Here is an 18,550-nt window from a genome sequence, read left to right as displayed (position 1 = left end):
CTACAGAGTAATATTTTTTAATAATAAAAAAATGCTAAAAGTAAATGCGAATGGGTCTATAGGTCGAATCTGAGTTTACCCGATTTTCATAGATAAACACGAGAAATGTATCTGAAACCTAAAACGTCCTCTAATAAGGTTGGATATAAGCGGGTTAGGGTAAGATTCAAGCACCATTTTATGTATGACATTTTACCATGGCCAAAAAACTTCATTTCTGGTTCCGAACTTGTTCTTTATTAAGGCGGGCTCGTCTTGTGATCCATTTTTATGTAGATGATGAAGTAATAGTTAAACCAAAAATTTAGACTAAATGTATTTAAAATGAAAATCAAATTGTACTCTTACGTAAATATGCTTATCAATACTATATATTAATTCCAGAAACCAAGGGACTTCAATGTAATTAAAGAAATCTATACAAATTAATTATACTATATAGTTTTAAATCGATAACACTGTGTGATGGACCTGATAAAGGGATCTCAATGTAAATATTATATAGTTTTGGTTAAAAGTATAATATAAAGATGCCTTAATGAAGAATATTTATGGAGATTACATTAAATTAAAGTAATTAAATTTAGAAAATACAAGAATATAGTGATTTTCCTTAAAATTAGCATGCCCCACTTATGTAATTAATTAGTATCATCATAGAATTATACATTAAATTAAATGTAGTAAAAGTAATAGTAGCAGCAACGAGATTAATAAAACTAACGATATTAATGTGGGAGTAGTGACAATTATAATAATGATAGTGGAGTAGTAAAAGTAACAGTGGTAACAATGAGAAAAAGTATGAACAATTACATAACCAATCTACTTAAGGAAATATTTTATTTATTTAAATGTAGGCCGGATAAAATTAACGGGAATAATGAATTTAACAGAAAAAAAATAGATGAATTAGTATAAGAAACAATAGTAACCACGGGAGTAGTGAACGTAATGATATTAAGAAAGAATGTCGTGAAAGTAATAATATTAATAGCGGGGTAGTGAACGTGTCTCATAATTTAAAAATAAATTTTACATTTCATCATAATTACAAGATATGCCGTAGAAAAATATATTACAAATAGTAAACGTGTGAGTTAGACAACTCCAACATAGTTTATCTCATTGAAAATAAAAATTTAACGGTAAATAGAGGTAGCCCGGGCGAAGCCGGGCACCAAACGTAGTTACTACAAAACTTGGTACACCTAAAATGTACTCCCTCTTTCGTTTTATTTTGTTTCAAATGTGATTTTTTTTTTTACCGTTTTACATTTTTCTCCAATTTCATCAATCAAAGTAATTTTATATCTCTTTTAAATTTTTAGAGAGATAATTATTATACTTAATTATTACTATAATATTTTCCATGATTTTTCCTAATTTCTCATGAAATTTTTTAAAACGACAAATAAAACAATGTGGAGTTAGTAACAAATTCTCATTTTACCTGATTTTTTCTGTCTAAAATTAAGACGGACAAAAATTTCGTCATTTTGTAATAAAAAGCGACCATATAATGACAAAATCTTGCTTTAAAGTTACAACTAATATTGTTCACATTTTATTCAAGAATTCTTCAAATAACTTCTTTTTGTTTTTTTTATCAAAAACTGTTCACATTTTATCGTAAATGATTCACAGTTTCGCCAAATATATCCAAAACCAGAATTAAAGTAACGCAAATTCTTGATTCTGTAAGTCATCTAGAGATGAATAAGTAAAAGATGTTGGAATCCATTTTTGAAATAATGTTCAAAAATAAAATATTTGTCGTTTTGGGTCGGTTTTGAAAATATTTGTCAAAATGGTGCCCACTTAAGCTCGGGATTTCTGGACCTAAAACACGCCACTGCATTGAAAAATATTTTCAAAACAGACCCCGACAAATACTTTATTTTTGAGCATTATTTCAAAATGGCACCCATGTCTAGTTTTCATATAAACATGTTATATGACATACGATTTTCTGATTTGTACCCAAAAAAAGAAATGACCATAACTAAGCTACAAATTGTTCATTCTGAATTACTGTAAAAGTTTTCTAGTGAAAAAGTAAAAAGAACTAGCATTTCAATCAGTCGGACTTTCCATACAAACAAAAGTCTCAACCCTTTTATTTACACAAACTTTTATAATTCCTCTTCGGTCCCTGCACACAAAAGGTAAAAATATTTCTTTCAACCTGTAGATTTAGCCAAGCATTATTGTTTAGGTAATAGAATTCCGTAAATCTTAATCTATTTCAAGTTGTATTCTTTATTTTTGATATGTTCAACAAAAATAGATGAAAAAACTACAGTAACAGTAAACCTTGCATGAAAATGGTATAAAAAAAGTGTTAAAGATGTGAACTCTTTTGTGGGTATTTGAAAGTTATCCCATCTTCATTGCTTGTAATGAACGAAAGAACGTTGCTTTGTATGTCGGTTTTTATTCTGAGTATGAAATTCATTTACTTTGATGTGTATAACATGAAAGATTGAACCTTTATGCTTAGTTTTGTGAAAAATCTCACAATTATGGAAGATTGAACCTTTATGCTTAGCTTTGTGTTAGATCTAGTTGTGTATAATTGAACCTTTATTAAGTTTTTCCTTACATTGAAGATGATTTTTCCTCTGTGTGTTTTAGTCTAGTCTTACTGGCTTTAATAGTTTGACATGATTAAGATTTTTCCAATGTGACATGATATGATTGTATAAATATGAATTGAGATTTAGGAATCGGAGATTGTTGAAATTTCGTTCCTTGTCTCGGTTTTGTGCCTTTATTTGTCGTAAAGCTTAGTTCTTTTTGTCTTCCTCGTATGTGTGGTCGACTATGTGGTTTTTAATGGTCATTTTACATGAATATTCGGGTATTTTCATAGCTTGCTTCTCATGTTGATTTCGGTATGGAGGATGGTTTCGAATATAAGATGTCCGTCTGTTTTCACGGTGGTTTGTGACTGCTTTTTCTGGGTTTTCCTGAGCTTCACCTTGGTGGAATTTTGTGTTGGTTAATCCTACTTTTAAGCTTTAAGCATGCTTATTTCCGTCTCAAATCTGTTTTTAAGTTCCGTCTGAAAACTGAGCTGAAATGGGACTGTCGAATTCAGTTTGAAATCGTGTGGCGGGCAGGAGCTGGCCATGGGCTGTAGTGTTGGCCACGGTTGGTTGGACGTAGTGCTGACCACGGTTGGTGACTTGGGTTGTTGGTTATGGTTGTAGTGAGTCGTCCTTCTCCCTTTGTTTTTCTTTATGGTGATGGTGTTTGTAAATTGGGCATGTGTGTTATGTTTTATAATTGGAGTGGGTTACATGCTTTGTTATTGGGCTATGTTTATTTGTCTTATAATTGGACTGATTTATATTCCTTTGAAATCAGTGATAGAATAGATGGAGGATGAGTTTTGTTGGCCGTGTGTGGGAATCGTGGTGAACATTGATGACGATAAGAGCCTAAATTTACTTAGTTTGAAATATAAGAAATTAGCAATGGAAGTTTTTGATGACGAAGTTGAAGGGAAGCCAAGCAAGGCTATAGTTTGTTTTGGGAGGGAGGCGGATGGGTTCGAGAAAGCCGTGGAATTTCAAAGGTTGTTCTATAAATGCAAAAAGAGCAAGAATGAATGGATTGAAAACAAAGATAATGGAGCTATTGGAATTTATGGCTGGTTATGCCATAAAAAGGATTATGATTGGGTTGAAGGGAAGATTGGAGAATACCTTTGTAAGATCACAACTGAGGAAGGTAGGAAGGTGGGAAAGTGCAACAACTTGATAGGCTTAATCAACTTCAACATGAGGTAAATTATCTATGCAAATTTTCCCGAGTATTGTTTTATATGTATATGTTATTATTGTTTTTGAATTAAAATCAATATGCAGGAAGAGGACAAAGAAGAGCTGACTGACGATGAATTAATTGAGGCTTTGTCAATGTTATTCATGGTAAGTTGTAGTAGACAAAATACTTCATTTTTGTGCAAACTATCATTATAGTTTTTTTAAATGCTTGTGCTAATAGCTGTTTAATCCTATGGTATGCGGTATATTAGACGATATTTAACGATCTTATTGCCATATTATGAGATATGATCTTATTGTGTATATTATAACTTAGGCAATGTATTATACGTAACTTGTTTTATAGGATATAGCACAAGTATATAATTAGGATTGTATCTCTCAGTTAATGAATCAATTACGTTGAATTTCTTCCTTTCCTCTTCACATATATATTCCTGGTCTTTCATGGCATCAGAGCAATTCTGATCCTGATCATACCTTCCGCTACAAATCAAATCAGAATAATTCAATCATGGTTGGGCCAGACGGCGACGGAAAGAAGAGTGGTGGGAGCAAATTCGCAGAACAGATTGCTCCGTCATCACCGTTGTATCTGCACCCTTCCGAGAGTACGGCTTTGTCATTAACACCAACGGTTTTCAACGGGGAAAACTATGACTTGTGGGCAGATGCGGTAAGGAATGCTCTTGACGCGAAAAATAAATTGAGTTTTGTTGAGGGCAAAGTAAAGAAGCCGCATGTCAAAGACGGGGAAGAAGAGAGTCTTGAGGCAGTGGCATGGCGCCAATGTAACGCCATGGTAAAAGCCTGGATTAGGAACTCTATTGATCCCAAATTGCACCCAAGTATCAGTTTTTCCGGAGCCGTGACGGAGATTTGGAAAGAATTGAAGGATCGGTACTCGGTTGGCAATGCACCACGAGTGCACCAACTCAAGCACGAATTAAATCAGTGCAAACAAAGCAATAACCAGTCAGTGGTTGAGTATTATACCAATTTGAAGACGATATGGGACGAGTTAGCCAACTACAGTCGTGTATCGCAGTGTACTTGTGGAGCGGCAGCGGATTTGGCCAAGGAAAAGGAAGAAGAAAAAGTCCACCAATTCCTCATGGGACTAGATACGAGTTTGTATGGCAATATCCGCACCAATCTCTTGATGGAAGATGAGATAACGTCGTTGAACAGGGCATATGCGCTTGTTCTCAGAGAAGAGAGGCACCGAGCTGTCACTAAGCCAAAAGAGGAAAACAGTGAAGCAGCCATGGCCGCTAGGTTGATCAGTGGAGCGAGCAGGGGACGTGATGGTACTGTGCAAAATTCAGAAGTACGGGAAGGAGTACCTCGATGCACTGCTTGCAATAAACTCTATCACACAGAGGATAACTGTTGGGACAAGTACCCTGAACTGAGACCAGGCAGAGGTCGGGGCAGGGGACGGCGTGGCGGACGTGGCCAAGGGCGTGGTGGCAGAGGACAAGGTGGAAACCACCAGGCAGCCAATGTTACCACGACAGGTGAAGGAGAACGGAATTTTACAGCAGAAGAGGTAATTCAGATACGCAATTTATTGGGAGCAAAATCGGATGGAAATCAAGCCAATTCAGGTATGGATTATGATATTAATAATTGGCTAATCGACAGTGGTGCGTCACACCATATGACAGGACAAAAATCCTTGCTTTCCAATATCAGCGTACAAAAGCCGTCAACTGTGACTCTGCCAGATGGTTCGAAAATCATAGCACGAGAACATGGAGAACTTGTGTTGAGCGATAATTTCGTTTTAAAAGACGTTCTATATGTTCCGAAATTGACTTGTGATTTAATTTCCGTAAAACAATTGATTGAGGAAAATAATTGCGTTGTGACATTTTTTTCTGATCATTGCACCATACAGGACCAATCTACGAGGATGAAGATTGGACGGGGTGAGCACCGTGACGGGGTCTATTTTTTGAAGACGGAGCAAGTGCGGGTATCAAGAATAAATGACAAGGGAGATGCGCGCCTTTGGCACAAAAGACTAGGCCATCCGTCTCACAGTGTGTTACCAAATTGTGGTAATTTAATTGGTTTTAATTTAAGTTGGAACAATAATGATGTATGTGACGCGTGTTGTCGAGCGAAACAAACACGATCCGTTTTTAAAGCGAATAATAAAATCAGTGATGAATTGTTTAATCTTATTCACTGTGATATATGGGGACCATATCACAAGGCAAGTTTTTCGGGGTCACATTATTTTTTGACGATTGTTGATGATAAAAGTAGACATGTGTGGGTTCAATTGATGCGAGATAAGGGAGATATTTGTCGTTTAATGATGAATTTTTGCAAAATGACAATCACCCAATTTGGCAAGCAGGTTAAAATAGTACAAAGTGATAATGGGACGGAATTTCTTTCCGGACCATTAAAGGAGTATTATAGTGATAATGGAATGATTTTCCGAAGTAGCAATGTTGACACCCCACAACAAAATGGTAGAGTAGAGCGAAAGCACAGGAATATTTTAGAGCGTGCTAGAGCCCTTCGATTTCAAGCTAATCTACCCATTGAGTTTTGGGGGGAGTGTATTTTAACTGCAGCCTATTTAATCAATAGAACACCTACACGAGTCTTAAATGGATTAACCCCGTATGAAGTGTTACATGGGATACAACCTGTGTTAGATAACTTGCGTGTTTTTGGAAGCCTTTGTTACGCTCACAACAAAGATCGTCCTAAGGATAAATTTAATGAACGAGGAAAAAGATGTGTTTTTATCGGTTACCCAAGTTCCAAGAAAGGATGGCGCGTTTATGACATTAAGAGTCGAAAAATTTTTGAGTCTCGAGATGTGATTTTCTATGAACATACTTTTCCCTTTGTTGATAATGGTTCCATGGGCATAGCTGACGAAGGTGCGCGTCCCAAAGTAAATGAACCAATAAATATAGAACCTGTCTTTGTTCCACCTAGTCCAAACGGAGAAGCAGCAGAAATTGTTCCTGGGGAAACAAGGGAAATTGTCACAACCAATAATGAGAATGAGGGAGAACAGGCAGGCCCAGACATGTCGAGCCCACCACCTGATGATCAGCCCAGAAATGACGGAAATAATGCAGAGGTAGATGGACAGCAGGGGCGTGGAGCTCGGCAGCGTTTCGAACCGTACTGGAAGAAAGATTATGTGTGTAAAACTGCTCGCATTATAGACCCCATAACAAATGCTCAATCCGTCCAGTCATTATCCGCAAAGAAAGGTACTCGTTATCCTATAGCAAATTATGTCACAACCAATTGTTTTTCCCTTAATCACAGGAAATATTTGGCTCGTGTTGATGCTATGGAAGAGCCAAAATGCTATGAAGATGCGGCGAGACAGCAAGAATGGAGAAATGCTATGAACAAGGAGATAGAGGCGCTTGAATTAAATGGAACATGGAAAATAGTTGACTTACCTAAGGGTAAGAAACCAATTGGATGTCGTTGGGTGTACAAGATAAAATTGAAAGCAGACGGAACTATTGAGCGCTATAAAGCGCGATTAGTGGCACAAGGATACACTCAAGTTGAAGGGATCGACTTCCATGAAACTTTTGCACCAGTCGCAAAAATGACAAGTGTGAGATGCTTGCTTGCTGTAGCCGTGTCAAAAGGATGGGGAATAGAGCAGTTGGATGTGAACAACGCCTTTCTTCACGGAGATTTAGACGAAGAAGTCTATATGAGATTGCCACCGGGAATCCAGGGACAAGGACCGGGCAAGGTATGTAAGCTTTTGAAATCCTTGTATGGGCTTAAACAAGCATCACGGAACTGGTTTGCCAAACTCACGAGTTCTCTCACAAGGTATGGTTTTGTCCAATCACTAGCGGATTACTCTCTTTTCACTTACAATAAAGATGGAATTTTTATTGGTCTATTGGTGTATGTTGATGATATGATTATTGTAAGTAATAACAAAAATGCTAGTGATCGACTTAAAGCCTTCCTTGATCGGAGTTTTGGGGTAAAAGACCTTGGTCGTTTGAAATATTTTTTGGGAATTGAGATAGCCTCGAGTGCACAAGGACTTTTCCTAAGTCAACGGAAATATGCTTTGGAATTAGTGAAGGAAGCAGGAATGGAAGGATGTAAACCCGTGTACACGCCTATCCAACCAAACCATCGATTGGCATTAGCTAAGGGTGAAGTATTACATGATCCGTTGAAGTATAGAAGATTGGTTGGTCGTCTTATTTATTTGACGATAACAAGGCCAGATTTAGTGTATTCGGTTCATATTTTAGCTCAATTTGTCCACGCCCCAAGACGAGAACATTTAGATGCTGTCAATAGAGTTATGCGTTACATCAAAAGCAGCCCGGGAAAGGGAATTGTGCTCGAAAAAAACAGTGACCTGTCTTTGCGAGGTTATTCGGACTCGGACTATGCCAGTTGCCCATTATCACGACGGTCTATTACGGGTTACTATGTGTCTCTAGGAAATTCACCTATTTCGTGGAAAGCGCGAAAGCAAGCCACTGTTGCACTATCCACGGCCGAAGCGGAGTATCGAGCCTTAGCTGGAGTAACGAAGGAACTATTATGGTTGAAGTCTTTTTTGCAGTCCCTGGGTATCAATCATAATAAGCCTATGGAAATTTTGTGTGACAACAAAGCCGCAACGCATATTGCAAAAAATCCCGTCTTTCATGATCGAACTAAACACATAGAAGTGGATTGTCATTTTGTTCGACATCACCTAGTGACTAAGACAATCGCCACTTCGCATGTGAGGAGCAAGGATCAAATTGCCGATATCTTTACAAAAGCTCTTGGAAGTGAGGCGTTCGAGTATCTTCAGTCCAAGTTGGGCATTGGAACTCCAAGTGCTCCAACTTGAGGGGGAGTATTAGACGATATTTAACGATCTTATTGCCATATTATGAGATATGATCTTATTGTGTATATTATAACTTAGGCAATGTATTATACGTAACTTGTTTTATAGGATATAGCACAAGTATATAATTAGGATTGTATCTCTCAGTTAATGAATCAATTACGTTGAATTTCTTCCTTTCCTCTTCACATATATATTCCTGGTCTTTCACGGTATGCCCCAATTTGTGGTTTGGATAACGAGGTAGCTATAGAAAGTAGTCGTACATAACAAACCGCGTCAATCATATCACGGTTGTGAGCTGCTTCCATAGCAACTTCTAAAACCAGAGCATTCCAATTGGCTATTATCCCATCTGATGAATGAGATTGTAGAATGCTCTCTTCACTGAATATGAGTAAAGAAGAACGCAGTTGGTTGACTTGTATGCCAAACGAGTGATTCAGTATCCGGAGGGGAGGGTGAGCGAATACAGGAGCTGACCGTCGAGATAAACAGAAAATATAGCATCCACTGGTTAAAGGGAGTATAAAGATTAGGATAGACATTGATCCCCAAAGTTCTCGGCTTCCAATTTGTTGTGTGATTTCACAACTATGGAAAAGATGGTCACCGATTTCCATTTGGTTCTTACAAAAAGAACAATCATGATTTGTATCTATGCCTCGCCGTCTTAAACTAGTCAGAGTAGGCAGGATTTGTGCAGGAATCTTTTTATGTTGATGATGCAGATTGGTTAAGTATTTGTAACCTGATTTGAGAGAGCAGCATCCGTCTTCAGTATACTTCCACTAGAGAAAGTCATCTATCCTCATCTAAATTTGGGGTTCCATGGACAAAATCTCTTGTGCTGAGGATAATGGAAGAGTTGCTGTTGTTGAGAGGAATGATTTCGCATCTCAGGAGACTTTCCATTTACCCATCTGTCAGTATCTAGTCGTACTGTTTTCCCATTACCTAGCATCCAGGTGAAACCTTCTGAGCATAGGTTAGCAGCTTGGCAGATGTGATTCCATACATAAAGAAGGTTGAGTCACCTTTGATTTGCGGCCTGGATGGAACATACCATGCTCGGAAAATCCGACTCATAAGGAGCTTTGGTCTGCCTATCAGTTCATTCAGTTTGGATTATTATCTGAATCCACCTTTTTTTTCTTCTTCTTGCTTATCTTAGTCCAGTTTTACAGATTAAATAACAATACAACAAATAAGGTAATTGGCGACCATATAAGGCGACTGAGAACAGTCGCCATTAAGAATAAAGCGACTAAGGCCCGTCGCCCGCACTTCGTAGCTAGGTTTAGTCGCTTTTGGCGACAGGACTTCGTCGCCAATTTTGGCGACGAAATTTTTTAAAGTGGGCGACAGAAACTCGTCGCCAAAATTGGCGACTGGTTTTGGTCGCCACATTAGCGACTGTCAGTGGTCGCCATAGTTCAAGCCACGTCACCTCCAAAATTGGCGACTGTAGCTTCTCCGTCGCATTTGTCTTGTTTTCTTGTAGTGTAATATTACAATGTGTGTTATGAATTGATTGGAAACAAAGATTTTTAATAAGCTTCTGTTCATATATGTAGAGAGACGGATATGGCATCAATTTAGCTTTCTCTTGGAGGGAGCCACATCGATATCCTGATATGATTGGCAATTGCGATTGGAAGAGTGGGGAAACTCCGCTGTTTGAACCAGTTGTTCAGAAGAAATCAGGTCTATTTTCTCATTATACTCTTCCTTTGAATCCGAAATTTAAGTAAGTTTTTCTCCGATTTTCTTTTCTGTTTGTTCATGTGCAAAAGTAAAAAATGCAGAAACATGCATCCCAAGTTCAATAAATGTCATGATGGAAGCACAAATGAATTTGATGGCCAGATGAACAAATCAAAAAATTCCTAAAATATCACTGCCTCAATTGAAAGACGTTTTCTCCGAACTAGAAACCAAAACTCTTGAACAAATGCTAAAATGAGTGAGCAAAACTAGAGTAGTGGCTGAGGATGATTATGTCAAAAAGAAAGGAGGGAAAAAGACTGGTACCGTTCGACGGGTAATAAACTATCTTTAATTATTTAGGCATAACAAATTATTATCGTGGTCTTAATCACATTTGTATAATTACACTTTTTTTTTTTGCAGGGCGCACGTAGGTACAAGATAAAATACGCGACAGGTTACGATCCAGAGTCTAGTACATTCTTTGCTGATGTGAGTAAAGCTATTGCTCATGGACAAATCTTAATAGGGGAATTTTTGATCAAATCGGATTATGATTATAGTGGGAAGGACACCCTCTATAAGGGAACTGGGTGAAGAAGGCTATATTATCATATTAGTGGTTCTATTACCCGTGAAATTCACGGGTTTAGCTATATTATCATATTAGTGGTTTTATACAAGTCCGATCGCATTTGTCTATGAGAACAAAAGGCTCTCGTAAGAAAAAGAAAAGTATTAATCAATACATATATTGTCATACTATATTGTCCAAATATATTTGTGTTATGTATATGTCCACAATATACTAAACTTTTGCCACAGATTATTAATATTTTGTCATCAATATTGCTATGTTTATTAATATTTTGCCACAAATATTGTTATTGTTGTTGTTGTTGTGGTTGTCTTCGATTTTCTTATTCTATTTTCTTATTATATTTGTGTTATTGTTGTTGTGGTTGTGGTTTAGGTTTAGTGACTCTTGTTTGTTTAATTACATAATTAATTATTTCACTTTTAGTATTTTTAATGTAATATTAACTCTTGTTATCTCTGGCTTTTCTATTTGTGTTTGCTTTTGTGGGATGAACAATTATTAGTCATAGATGACCAATTGTTACTCACCCATGTTAGTATTTGTTCAAGAGTTTTATTTTGTAGTTCCAAGAAAACGTCTTTCAATAACATCGACAAAGCTTCAACTAATTCATCGTCACTCAGCGATTCGCTGATAAGGGAAGCATTATTATTGGACTCAAACTGGTTTAGTTCATCAATCTTTAGGTAATTTCATTAGCTACCTCCTTAATCTTGAGCCGGTTTGGAGCCGAGTTGTAATCTCTCATCTTTTTCGTTATTTCTTGTTTTCCTTTAACATCAGAATATCTTTCCTCCTTTCTTCAATAGTCTTTCGTAAAACTTCTTTCTCCTTTTCTTGCATATTAATTATAATTCAAAAACAGTACATTCATGTATAAAGTAATACCTTGCAAAATTTGCATAAACAATTTACCTGTTATTGAAGTTGATTGAGCGTGCGAAGTTGTTGCATCTTCCCCACCTTCCTACCTTCATCAGTTGTAATTTTCCGGAGATATTCTCCAATCTTTCTTTCAACAAAATCTTAATTCTTTTCATGCCCTAACCAACCATAAATTCCAATGGCTCCCATATCTTTAGAACAACTTTTGAAACTCCACAGCTTTCTCGAACCCATCCGCTTCTCTACCAAAACAAATTATAGCCTTAGTTGGCTTCCCTCCTAGTTCGTCAAAAAATTTAATTGCTAATTTTTTCTTATAATTCAAAGTAAGTAACTTTAGGCTGTTATCGCCATCAATGTTCGACCATGATCCCAACACAAGGCCAACAAAACTCGTCCTCCATCTATTCTATCTCCGATTCCTAAATCAGAATTTATAATTGAAAAAATACAATCATCATGTCAAACTATCGTCATATATCATATCATATCATATATTTCTTTAATGTAATAGTCAATCTTGCTGACATGGCATCTCACATTTTAAGCTCAGCCTGACGTGTCAACATATTAGAGTAATTACAAAATCATCTTCTAATTTTGTTTCTATTGAAAAAAAAAACGATAGAATATGCCATATGAAAATATATGGAATATTCCTTTTCCATTTGTCATAATATCTCTAATGCTAAAATTACGGAGATTCTTTTCAAAAATGCAAAACTAATCCTGGATTTTGTAGTACTTTTTTCTAGGAAAAGGTTGGAAACATGGAAATAAGCGGGATTTCCATTTCATATTATAAATTAGTAATTAGTAAATTTACTAATTAGGAATATGGCAACACAATTATCTTTTTCATTTTCATATCCGTAGTATATTATTTGCTCTGTTGGATAAATAGCGGATTAATTTCAGCATAAGCAGATTGCAACGGTATATTATAAATGGCAGATTGTAACAGAAGGTTTGACTAACATATTATAATAATTAGCAAAATTAATTTGACTGTTTGGTAACTGACAGATTACGATTAGTAGATTGTTAGTTTTCTTTGTAAAATGTAGTAAAATTTCTTAGTTTAGAATATGGTGACCAATATGTTGGGTAAGCATATTCTAAAACAGCATATTGACCTAAATATATTATTTCAATATGTTGTTTACACTAAAATTAGCATATTGACTAGTCAAAAATGCTAAAACCCTTGAATATTCTAAAAATTAGCCAATATGCCGTTTACCAAACAGGGTTTAGCTCTTGCAAATTTGTTAGAAATAAGCTCCTAAAAGCTCAACTTCCTACAAAATGTGACAAACCATGCCAAGACAACTAGAACACAATATTAGCTCATAAAACCACTAGATTAGTGCAAAAGACAAATATATTAGTGCAAAAGATTGTATGAACTACGATTCTGAGGATTTGAAGTCGACATCGTAATCAATTCTCTCTCTATCACTATTTTGTATGAACCCTAAATTTCAAATTGTTCCTCTTTTTTATTCCGTCGCTCTCGATTTTGATTTACTATCTCGTTTTATTTCCGTCCCGCATTTGCTTTTGCTCTCTTTCACAAAATCGACACTTGATTTGCCAAAAATGGTTAATTCCGAAAAACAAAAAGACTTGACTTGACCAAAACCCCTTCAACTAGACATGTCAAAACAAGACCGTCACACCGTAGAGCTATTTAACGGTGCGGGCTAGCTCGACCCAATACGCATTAGTGGGCCGGTTTTTTTCTAGCCCAGCCAGCCTGCGTGTCAGCCCAGTTCAACCAATCCCTCTAATTGGGCCGGGCTAGTGGTCCAACCCAGCTTGACCCGCTAAAAAAACACTGTATGGGCCGGGCATGGGCCAGTTATTATGGAGCTCAACCCGGCATAGCCCAGCCCAACCCCTTTTTAGTGGCGGGCCTGGGCTACAAATTGACAGCCTGGGCTACAAATTGACAGCCCAACCCAGTGTATACCCCTATTCACACGGGGTACAAATTCAATTATTTCAGTTTTCGGTAAAATGTATGTATGGTGTATTTCGATTTTCGACTACAAGCTTTGACTAATTTCAAGATAAAATATTTCTCCAATGGTTCAGCCGACGACTACTAATTTGGATGGATCCACATAACTAGACCTGGTAAAATTGACCTGCCCCCGAATAACTCGACGCAGTACTTGACCGGACACTCAAACTCAAGACCTAAATTTGACTCGACCCAAAATAACCGGAGCCAAGTATTTATTGTTTCACGTATCATTCTGCATAAATAACATAATTGTTACTCGAAAATAATTCATCCTCCTCCTTCCCCCTTATACTAAAAGAATAAGAGTTCTCCAAAATTTTCCTGCCTAAATGAATTTGGCTATAATTGAGCTTTTATTATATCATATCAATAATTGAGATTTTATTATATCATATCTGTTATTGGGCTTTCATCTGTATTATACTGAACTTTCGCTTTTCCACCGATTAATATAAAATATTAATAATAATAAATTTACAATTAAATTTTAAATTGAGTTAAATATCAGTTTTATTAATTTTTTCTTTAATATTTCTATCTAAAATATCGCGCATTTGCGCGAGATCTATACTAGTCTATCAACTAAATGAATAGGCGAACTCACAAATTTTCCCTCCTAAAAACATCTTTTTAAATAAGGAAACTATTGATAATTTAATTGTATTCACTAAATAAAGAAATTAATAATTACTTCCTCCGTCTCGATCAATTGTTATCTATTTCCATTTTTGGGTGTATCACTCATTTGTTATCTATTTCCACTTTTGGTAAGCACAAATGGGCAAGTGGGTGTGTGATGTAGGCAAGTGTAGATGTGAGATAACACCTTAGATAACAAATGATCAAGACTATAAACGTACTAAATCTTTGATTGATATTATTATTTGATAATAACTTGACACATTACTATATATAAACAAAACTATAAATGGTTTTGATTACTTTCATAACAAAAAAATTGAGAGAGTTTTTAAATTGAAATCATTAGCTTTGTGGTATAAAAAACACTTTTTACAAAAAATACATTTCAGCACAGTACTCAATTCTCTTGGATTAATTTTCAGTTTTAATTATCTTTTACTCGAAACAAAATACAATAACGAGAAAAATGAACAATAAATGAGATACCACTATTATTTTATAGTTTAATTTTACTCAGTTTTCTTAAATAATTTTACAGTTCAATTTTTTCCCTCATATCAAAATATAATGACATGAAATATGAAAAATTGATTAGGTGTTAATTTAACATAATTAAGTAATACAAAAATAAAAATCCTATAAATACCGCGCATTTGTTGTGCGGGATCTAAACTAGTTAAGTAATTACACAAACAAGATTCATTAAAACAGACGATATTATGTTTTCACAATACTGTAAAGCCCACCAAAGTCCTAACAGTAATTAGGTTGTTAGATGATCATTACACATAAACATTGGTGGAGCTAGGGCGGATGAAAATCGCAAAAGTTTTAGTTGTCAAAAATTTCGAGTTCCCCTTATACTATAACCCGTTCGCCCCGCTGAAATTTTCGCCCCCGCTGGGTTCAAATCCTAGCTCCGCCACTACACATAAATTTATAGCCGACTAGAGAAACCGATGTCCATTTTGAGCGAGTGGCTGAGGTTAGCATCATGAAGCAAAGGCAATCAGTGAGTAATGAAACGCATTCTCTTAGGGTGATTGATCTTGGAGCATACTCGGCAACCATGAAGCCCAGTCGCCGCTGCAACATAACAAATTAAATAAGATCAGGGTCTTTTCAAATACTTTCAGAAGTAGCCGCCAAACAACAACTTCAGAGCCTTAATCCCAAATTTATTTGAGGTTTCACGCACACCTCAAACATGCAAAAAAAATCGAAAAGAAAAAGTGAAAAACAAAAGAGAAGTGAAACATACTACAAAATCAGAAATCAGTGAAGGTAAGATAAGCCGCCCAAAAACCACAACATTACCCCAACACGTCAAAGACTCCCTCCCTCTAGGGAGATGGGACTAAGGAGGGTCGGATTTATGAGGCCTTGAACCTGTTTTAACTTTTAACCACCCACAGAGGCTACAGTCACAACACAACTACCGCCAACAAATCCACATAGCCTTTTAAATCTCAAACTGATCTGGGATCGGCTATTTTCAAATCAACAGCGTTGAGAATTGCATCAACCGACTACTACTTAACAATGATGAGAAGTACAATTAAATTGGTGACTCAATACGAAAAGGCAAAAATATATCAGGAAAAAATATGTATGCTAACCTGCCTTTGAGCCACTTCGGCCCAAGGAACAGCAACAGGTAACCTTCTCTAAACCAGGGGCTTTTCCGACAATTTCAAGGAAAAACAATTGGACTTCAGCCTCAGGATCATTTTTGAGCTTAGCCTCGAAGTTGGAATGTGTAATGCCACGCGGCCTTGGGTTACAAGAAATAAAGAAACGACCAGCAATTGGATTCACAAGTTCATATTTGGCATCCTGGGAATTATTTTGACACAGCAAAGGGTAAGTGGGACTACAAACCGAATAATAAAGATTAAGCTAAAATGCAGTTTGAAGAGCAGAATGACGGAGCAGGAGAACAAACCCCGTTGGCCGGATCATTCAAGTAAGACAACCCTGTTTCTGCCAATCTGAGATTAGCTTTTTCATGCATACGAACTCGTTCCTTGTCTGACAAAGGCGTAGGAGGTTCGTGAATAATACCTCTGGCAGTATATTTGTCATGAAAATATTTATCCAGTTCTTCATCAGTCATGACTAGAAACCTTTGCCTATCACAGAAATACTGAATAAGAAAACCGAATCACAATACTAGTACTGATACTAGATTAAGTTATATTCATATATGCAGTATCATACCCAGGACTTTCAGTTTCTGCGAACGATAGTTTCTCTCCATTTCAGCAATCTTCTTCTTAATCCTAGTTGCAAAGTCACCAATAATCAACAAATGATAAAATCCAACATGACAATAATTAATATAAGGACTTGCATTTTCCCCCAAAAAAAAAATAGTAATTTATATTCATATATGCAGTAGCATACCTACGACTTTCAGTTTCTGCAAATGATCGTTTCTCTGCGTCAGCAATCTTCTTTTTAATGCTAGTTCAAAAGCAAAATCGCTAATCAATAATGATAAATACAACATGACAATCTATGAGTAACTTGTTTTCAAATTTATCATAATCTGATCACGCATTCACACACACACAAGCTTACGTATTCATTCTACACAAAATACTCAGACACATACGCACACATTGACACGCACGCGCACACACACAAGCTTACGAATGTAAGATATTTTAACTTTCGTAAGCATACATTGTAATGTTAACAGATGGACACCAATTTGCAGAAGAAAAACACCATGAGCTGTCGAGCACATCGATTAACAAACCTCCGGCCCTAGCTCCTTAAAATAAATTTAGATGGCATATTTGTTTAATAAAAAGTAGATCAATCTGTCTCATTGTAGACGGACACTATCCGTCTAAAGCTGTAGACGGATAGTGGCTCTCTCACAAAATGCAAGTGGGAGGGCAAGCCGGGTATCCATTTTCCAGCCACTTGCACTATCCACACTCATTTGTGAGAAAGACACTATCAGTCTACAGCTTTAGACGGATAAGTGAGAATTTGTGATAATATCAAGAAAAATAACTAATAAACTTCCACCAGCATGACAATTTACGGCGTCGAGTAACTAAAATTTCAAAAATCGGGATTTCAGCAGGGGCGAACGAGTATTGATATAAGGGAAAATCGGGAAAATTTCGAAAATTTAACTAAAAGTTTCGAAATTTTCATTTTTCAGCACAGAGGCCACTGGCCAAGTAATAAATTCCGTAAAATTGAGATGACAAATACATGTAGTGATGATGATACAAGGTAAATAGAGGTTAAAATCAAAGAAAATACAGTGGTAATAAAATAAAATAATAATGAATTGAATTGAATTGAATTGGGGAAAGTTGGAAATTACCGAGATTTTACTGATATCACAGCCTTGGATCGAGGTCGAAGATTGTATGAACTACGATTTTGAGGAATTGACGTCGACATCGTAATCAATTTTCTCTCTATCAATCTTTTGTATGAACCCTAATTTTCAAATTGTTCCTCTTTTATATGTACAATTTCCTTTTATTTCTAATAAAACAAGTAACCAAAGATCGGAATGGAGGAAGTAAATTTAGTTTTCCGTAACCAAGGCTTTTTTTTCCGTTTACGGATAAATGGACGGAGTAATTTTTTTTATCGATAACTACATATGCTTAGAGTCCGATTAACTTCGGTCTGTTTTTCGGCATTAACTCTATTAGTGATATGATATCACTGATATGATTCCTAAACTTGATGAAAACGTCTTAAAATATCCAAAATATACTTCATATTTTATTAAATTTAAATAACGGTTGTATCGTGTCTTAAAATAAAAAGGACAACAACTCACCGAGAAACCCCAAAATAGAAAAAGACAACAAATGACCGGGACGAAGGGAGTAGTTATAATGTTTGCTTGACACAGTTTACGATGAAACATGTACATATTAAAAGAACGATAACAGGAGCACACTAGCACTCCCTGTAGCTTGTTGGTTAAAAGCCTCATAGCTTTAGTTGGGCCACGGGTCAAGGGTTCG

General features: G+C 36.2%; 1 protein-coding gene across 2 annotated transcripts; it reads right to left on the bottom strand.

The window, feature by feature from the left end:
• Window positions 1–15,224: 15,224 nt before the first annotated feature.
• Window positions 15,225–18,008, bottom strand: LOC141594005 (uncharacterized). Of its 2 annotated transcripts, none has more exons than XM_074414223.1 (6): window positions 17,890–18,008; window positions 16,947–17,006; window positions 16,761–16,822; window positions 16,486–16,672; window positions 16,160–16,376; window positions 15,225–15,626 (listed from the first exon to the last, which is right to left on the bottom strand). In XM_074414223.1, the coding sequence occupies exons 4-6, from the start codon at window positions 16,654–16,656 to the stop codon at window positions 15,550–15,552; spliced, it is 465 nt and encodes a 154-aa protein (XP_074270324.1). In that variant the 5' UTR covers window positions 16,657–16,672; window positions 16,761–16,822; window positions 16,947–17,006; window positions 17,890–18,008; the 3' UTR covers window positions 15,225–15,549. The 2 variants fall into 2 exon arrangements, with proteins under 2 accessions (XP_074270324.1, XP_074270325.1); XM_074414224.1 differs by having other exon boundaries at window positions 15,403–15,626; window positions 16,605–16,672.
• Window positions 18,009–18,550: the final 542 nt, after the last annotated feature.

This window comes from Silene latifolia, chromosome 8 (assembly GCF_048544455.1).
Source record: "Silene latifolia isolate original U9 population chromosome 8, ASM4854445v1, whole genome shotgun sequence".
In the NCBI taxonomy this organism is placed as follows: Eukaryota; Viridiplantae; Streptophyta; class Magnoliopsida; order Caryophyllales; family Caryophyllaceae; genus Silene; species Silene latifolia.
This window is presented reverse-complemented; position numbering and strand designations above follow the sequence as displayed.